General features: G+C 39.7%; 1 protein-coding gene across 1 annotated transcript; it reads left to right on the top strand.

Moving 5' to 3' along the window:
- Nucleotides 1-1220: 1220 nt before the first annotated feature.
- Nucleotides 1221-2912, top strand: LOC126802910 (polyketide synthase 1-like). The gene is made up of 2 exons (XM_050530625.1): nt 1221-1497; nt 1693-2912. The coding sequence occupies exons 1-2, from the start codon at nt 1320-1322 to the stop codon at nt 2682-2684; spliced, it is 1170 nt and encodes a 389-aa protein (XP_050386582.1). The 5' UTR covers nt 1221-1319; the 3' UTR covers nt 2685-2912.
- Nucleotides 2913-7110: the final 4198 nt, after the last annotated feature.

Below are 7110 nucleotides of genomic sequence, written 5' to 3'. Positions count from 1 at the left end.
AACTAAGGGTGATAGAGAGATCTAGCAAGGGGCTGAGAGTAGCATAGAGATTCCAATAAGTACTTGTAATCAAGTTGTTATTCTCCATAGTGCTAGTGATTCTCAAGAGAGATCACACAGAGGGCGTAGGCATTGCGGAACCTCTATAAATTGTTGTGTGTGTTGTGTTTCTGTTTTCAAGTTCATCTGTTAACTTTGCTTATATCGTAAAGTACCTAGTAAAAGATCATATACAACAAAACTTCATATACTGTCCCTTGAGAGAAATTAATTGTGTTTATGCTAATATGATTATGTGATTGCTGATTCTGCTGATATGTGGATTTAGAAAACCAAGCGACTGGCTATGTTTATGCCTAATTGCCTATACCCTCCTGCAGTTACCTAAATCAATCAGTGTTTTCTACGCAGAGTAGTCACATTACATTGTACACTGTAGGTCTGTAGCTCAGAAATTAAAATGGACTAAAATGAGAGGATTTGGATTTGGTAGGGTTTTGCAATACTAGGGCACTGGTCAAGCACATGAATAACAGCTACCTCCCGCTCTCTTTTCCTCATTCCCATATAATCAAAACCAACATCCTCTCACCTAGGCATGTCATCTTTCACTGGCTACAATTATTGGCAGCCCATGCTTAATTAACAACCTATTATTTGTTATGTACCTGCTCCAAAATAAAATGTCATTCTGTCTAAGCTAGCTACCACCACAATATAGAAATAATCATCAAATTGCTCATGTCTTTTGACCATTTGGTATTCATCATTAATTCTACCCGAAACTAATAATGATTACACTTTCAGTAGAAACAACACAGTTAATGACAAGGAAGTCAAAATTTTGAAATTCATCAATCTTTCAATTTAAATGAATTAGAAATAATGTAAGATTAAAGTATGATCCTCGTGTTATTGAATGGATAAAACGATTAAAACCGAATTATAGATCGACATCAGTATGATTCTGTTGAATCGAAAAGAGAATTGGTGGCTGTTTGATCTTTGCTAGCTGCCCTTTTGTTTGGTAGGTTAGACGGGAGAACGAACAGATTCCAAATCATGTGGATTTTGATCACACAAAATAACCATTCACGTGCCATCCTGTGCGGGTTTCTACAAGGCGGAAATTGGCAGGCATGTGATTCCCCAGCTACCCTTCTATACTTCATATATAAATACGACTCCATTTCACATAACAATATATTCCAACACATTCGAGCTCTGCCTTCCTACTGTAACACAGCACAAACTGATCTATCCCTCCTTCCTCCTAGCCTCCTCATTTGGATATTTTCTCGACACTTAAAGATATCAAAATGGTGACCGTCGAGGAAGTCCGCAAGGCTCAACGCGCTGAGGGTCCGGCAACCGTCTTGGCCATCGGGACAGCGACTCCCCCCAACTGTATCGACCAGAGCACATACCCCGACTACTACTTTCGTATCACCAACAGCGAGCACAAGGTTGAGCTCAAGGAAAAGTTCCAGCGCATGTGTAAGTAGTAACACCTAGTTAATCAGACGATGTTGCATGGTTTCTTTCTTCTCTAATTCCGTCCTTCATTCATAATTTATCCATTACTGTGTTAAAATCCTATAAACAGCTTGACTTTTGTATATTTTTACGTGTTAGAAGAATAAGTGACTGAAGATAAGAAAATACTGATGGCTTGAGATGTTGCAATTTCAGGTGACAAATCTATGATCAAGAAGCGTTACATGCATTTGACCGAAGAAATTCTTAAAGAGAATCCTAGTATGTGCGAGTACATGGCACCTTCACTTGATGCAAGACAAGACATGGTGGTCGTTGAAATTCCAAAGCTCGGGAAAGAAGCTTCCGTCAAGGCTATTAAGGAATGGGGTCAGCCCAAGTCCAAAATCACCCATTTGGTCTTTTGTACCACAAGTGGTGTTGATATGCCCGGGGCCGATTACCAGCTCACTAAGCTCTTAGGCCTCCGTCCGTCTGTCAAGCGTCTCATGATGTACCAGCAAGGGTGTTTTGCCGGAGGCACGGTGCTTCGGTTGGCTAAGGACTTGGCCGAGAACAACAAGGGTGCTCGTGTTCTTGTTGTTTGCTCGGAGATCACTGCCGTGACTTTCCGTGGGCCTAACGACACCCACCTCGATAGTCTTGTGGGCCAAGCCTTGTTCGGTGATGGTGCTGCAGCCATTATTGTTGGCGCTGACCCATTGCCCGAAATTGAGAAGCCTTTGTTTGAGTTGGTCTCGGCGGCCCAAACTATCCTTCCTGACAGTGACGGGGCAATCGACGGGCATCTTCGTGAAGTTGGGCTCACATTTCACCTCCTGAAGGATGTTCCCGGGCTGATTTCGAAGAACATCGAGAAGAGCCTCAACGAGGCTTTCAAACCCTTGAACATCACTGACTGGAACTCACTTTTCTGGATTGCGCACCCAGGTGGCCCTGCAATTTTGGACCAAGTTGAGGCCAAATTGGCCCTGAAGCCCGAGAAGTTAGAAGCCACAAGGCATATATTATCCGAGTACGGCAACATGTCTAGTGCTTGTGTGTTGTTTATTTTGGACGAGGTGAGAAAGAGATCAGCAGCTAATGGGCACAAGACCACCGGAGAGGGTTTGGAGTGGGGTGTTCTATTTGGGTTTGGGCCTGGGCTCACTGTCGAGACAGTCGTGCTTCACAGTGTGGCTGCCTAAACTCGAAGGCATATGGGTTCACCTTGGTGATCTGCTCCTGCATATCTTCCTGTATTTGTATTGCTTCCAGCCTTCCAGCCTACTTTCCTGGCTAGCTTTCCTTCTTTAAATTATTTTTCCGATAAACTTCATGTGGGCATTCTGAGGTAAAACTTAGAAAACAAAAGGGACCATCCCATGCAGCAGTATATGTACTCATGAATAATGCAATTCTATATTTTCCTTTTATCTATTTTACTATGATAAAAAGTTCGTATAACAAATTAGTTCGAAACTTACTGTCCCAGAAGAAAGTGAGCAGGGAAGGATTGTTGTAAAAGGCAAGGATGCATTGACAACAACTCCAAACCATGAAAGTCCCTGCATTAAAACAGAAATTTCAATAAGAATGAAACATTGAGGGCTAAGTATAAAACCAAGATGTGGAAAGAACGATGTCCCAAACCAGAAAGAAGACGCACTAACATTTAGGATTTAAGAGGTTGGATTATTCCTAATATTACCAAGGCCTTTGTCGGAATAAAACTACATAAGACTATGCCATTTCTGTACCACAACATCTAACTTTCATGAAAGCGATACTTCTGAAATTTCTAGCAGTAGAAAAAGATGACATACTATTAACCGTTATTCAATGCAGCATATTGATATTGATGACAGAAAGAGAAAGAAAATGACACCTGCATAGACCTTTTGTTGGTTTTTTTATAACATAAACCTGCATAAACTAGTAGATGAATTTAGAAGCATAAAAAAAAAACTAAGAAAAAAATGTCTGATACAATATGTGCTGGAAATAAGCTAATAGCTTAATAGAATTGGAGCCTTGGAGGCAGGGTTGAATGAAAGTCCAATCATTTAATTTATACAACAAAACAAAGCCAAAGTCTTGTCTGATGACATCTTATTTTCATAAAAGAAAAAAACAAACACTGATGGTAAGTTTCTGGTATTACCCGCGATTCATGTTTCATATGCATACACAATTACACAGTGATATATGTTCATCACTATGTGAACTTGACACATTTTGATGCTTTGATTTCAGAGAGTAGTTCTCCAAAATTTTTGTATTAACTTTGAGTTCCACATGATGCGGCCGATAACACATCTTGCTGAACATTAGTTTGTAGGTTTTTCCTTTTTTCAATATCATATGAATATTCTTACACTTGAAATCTATTTCAAACCTGTCTATAAATATAAACGCTAGCATCAAGCATAATATTTTAGTGGATAGCTAGGTATATCAACCAAGGACTATGTGCATACTGGGGAGTGCATGATTAGTGAAGCATACATACATATATATCACACCCAAGCACATCGACACTACTACTATCCTCTGTGGTATAAACACAAAGACTGGCAGACTATAATGTTTGTTTCTTCTTTTTCGGAGAGTAAATCTCCTGTGATGAGGCTGCACTGGTTCTAGTAAAATGAACCTATGAAGAATTTGTAATGTTTACATTGAAAATCCTTTTATATTACTGGATCTCATTCTTAAAACAGATTGTGTGATAAAGACTATGGCATATTGAAACAAGAAATGAGAAATGAGATTGGTAATACTAGTAGTTTATTGTACCATTTATGAGTTTCAGAAGGGCGCTCCATGCTCGTGTCCGCAGTTGGCTGTAAAAGAGGGCCAATTACTATTCCTAGATGTAACTACTGTATTGCAAATTCTCAAGCAGCTTGCTCAGCTAAGATCTTTGAGCTGCATACTAAGGCAGATGCAAACCGAAGATTCAACAAGTAAAAAAGCAAATCAATTTTCTCTTAAAAGGCATTAAAGCAAAACCAAGAAATAATAGGATTGAATAGCATTTGGAATCATGTAGTGTTATAAGAACCTATATACCTCTGATCTTTCACAAAATGCTGGATCCGAAAACGAAGTTTCATCAACTGCAGCATCACTACATCTGGAGATTAAAGAAAACACAAACCGAGAACATTAAGGGTTTCCCCTAAAAGCAGGATCAACTTATTTTGCCTGACAACAATATACGTGGGCTGTTGAGTTTAGTATTCGCAGGTAAAATCAAATTGCACCACCTAGCAACAACGTATCGAATAATTAAGATTTCTAAAACCCTATTGGCAAGATGCTACAAAAAAAAAAGTAATGAACATAAGCATGTATGTGCTAAACAAGAGGAAATTACAAGAAATAAAGAGATAATGGAATCTGTGAGTCATTGACTGGGAAACAAGTGCAAGCATCATGAATATATTTACAGGATCAAAAGAGTGACCATTAATTCTTCTAATAAGTTTTCTCTGAACAAATGAAGCCACTCCATCAAATTGAGAGACCGAATGATAGGGTCAATCCCTCCGTAATGAAGGTGTGAAAACTATGTGATGTTCACATGAGTAAATCATGCACACCTATTGCTTTGGTGACCCCTTAATTAATGGAGTTGATTTTGTTGAAACTTGGAGCAACCTTTGTTGAAGGTAAGAAACAAATCTATAACTTTATGGTGGTAGGTGGTTGATTTGTTTGACAAAGAAAGAAGAATGCATTGATGAGCATGCCAACATTGAGCATGAATCAAGGAAGAAGATTGACTTTGCTTCCATGCATGTTACATGCAAATTCATGAATTTCACAAAGATGTTTGCCTATATAAAGGCATGAGAAGTGGTGCAATAAACATAGAAGAACAATAAGGGAGAGATCATCTTGTGTGTGATCAAGAGTGAGAGATAGAGAGAAAACTCTAAGTAGAGAGTTTTATGTGTGTAGCAAAATAAAGTGTGTGAGAGTGTATCCCTTCAAGTGTGAGTTTTGTAGTAGTGTTTCTCTCAGTGTAACCTTTCTTCGTATAGTGGAGGTTCTTTATTGTTGTTACCCATGGATGTAGGCACTTTGCCGAACCACGTTAAATCCCGGTGTTCTCTTTCATTTTATTTTCGCTTGTGGTTGTGAGTTATTTCGATTTCCATTCTTCAGCTCATTCTTCCGCATTCCCTAACAGTGGTATCAGAGCTCCTAGTTCTGACTGGGAGATGCTAGAATGGAAGGATCACGGAGTACCATGATCAGACTCAACCACTCCAACTGGATTACCTGGAAGCCGAGAATGGAGGATATTCTCTATTGCAAAGATTTGCATGAGCCGATTGAGGGAGACGATGCCAAGCCAAGTGAGATTTCACCAGCAATTTGGACGACGATGAAGCGTAAAGCCATCGGTCATATTCGTGAATGGGTGGACGATAGTGTGTTTCACCATGTTGCCAATGAAACCAGTGCACATGAGCTTTGGTTGAAGCTGGAGTCTTTATTTGTGAAAAAGACTATTGCTAAGAAAGCTTTTCTCATTAAAGAGCTCGTCAACATGAAGTATCGGGGAGGCATTCGAGTGACCAAGCACCTCAACAACTTTCAGAGTGTCCTCAATCAATTAGCCACGATGAGCATGAAGATTGATGATGAGTTACAAGCGTTGTTGCTGCTCGGGTCGTTACCAAATAGCTGGGAGACATTTGTTGTCACTGTAAGTAACTCTGCTCCTAATGATGTATTATCTATGGAAAATATTAAAGATAATATGTTGAACGAAGAAACAAGAAGGAGTTCTTCATCAAGTTCAGAAAATGGTCAATTCTTCGTTGCGGAGAGGAGAGGAAGGAGCAAGAGCAAAAGACCCAGAGGTCACGAAAGGAGTATGAGCAAATCCAGAACAAGGTTCAACAGAAAGTGTCATCATTGTGGTCTTCCAGGCCACATGAACAAAAATTGTAACAAATTGAAGCGGGAATTCAAAGAAGCGAGAGAAGACACTACTCATCAACAAAAGGAGGACACAAACAATGTTGCTGCTGCGGTGTCTCATGATGAGTGTGAGTTCCTGTCACTTGGAGGTGAATGTATACTAGTAGATAATCCTGGAGTTCAATGGATCGTTGATTCCGGACCCTCGTTTCATGCCACCTCTCACGTAGAGTTCTTCACTACGTACAAAGCAGGTGACTTTGGTAAAGTGAAGATGGGCAATAACAGCTACTCCAATATTGCTAGAATTGGAGATATTTGCTTGTAGACAGATGTGGGCTGTCAGTTATTGTTAAAATATGTGAGACATGTTCCTGGCCTACGTCTCAATCTTATGTCAACTGGTGTACTTAATCGGCAAGGCTTTCATCATCATGGTGGTGATGGAAAGTGGAAGCTTACCAAGGGATCTCTTGTAGTTGCTAGAGGAAAAATGTGTTGCACACTCTACAAGACCTATATAAAGATATGCAAGAGTGAGCTGAATGCAGTCGAGAAATCTTCTCCAAGTTTGTGGCATAGACGTCTTTGCCACATGAGTGAGAAATGACTGCAGTTGTTGGCAAAGAAGTCGTTAATTCATGTTACCAAAGGTAACTCATTAGACTCTTGTGATTATTGTTTATATGGAAA

This window comes from Argentina anserina, chromosome 7 (assembly GCF_933775445.1).
Source record: "Argentina anserina chromosome 7, drPotAnse1.1, whole genome shotgun sequence".
NCBI classification, from domain to species: Eukaryota; Viridiplantae; Streptophyta; class Magnoliopsida; order Rosales; family Rosaceae; genus Argentina; species Argentina anserina.
This window is presented reverse-complemented; position numbering and strand designations above follow the sequence as displayed.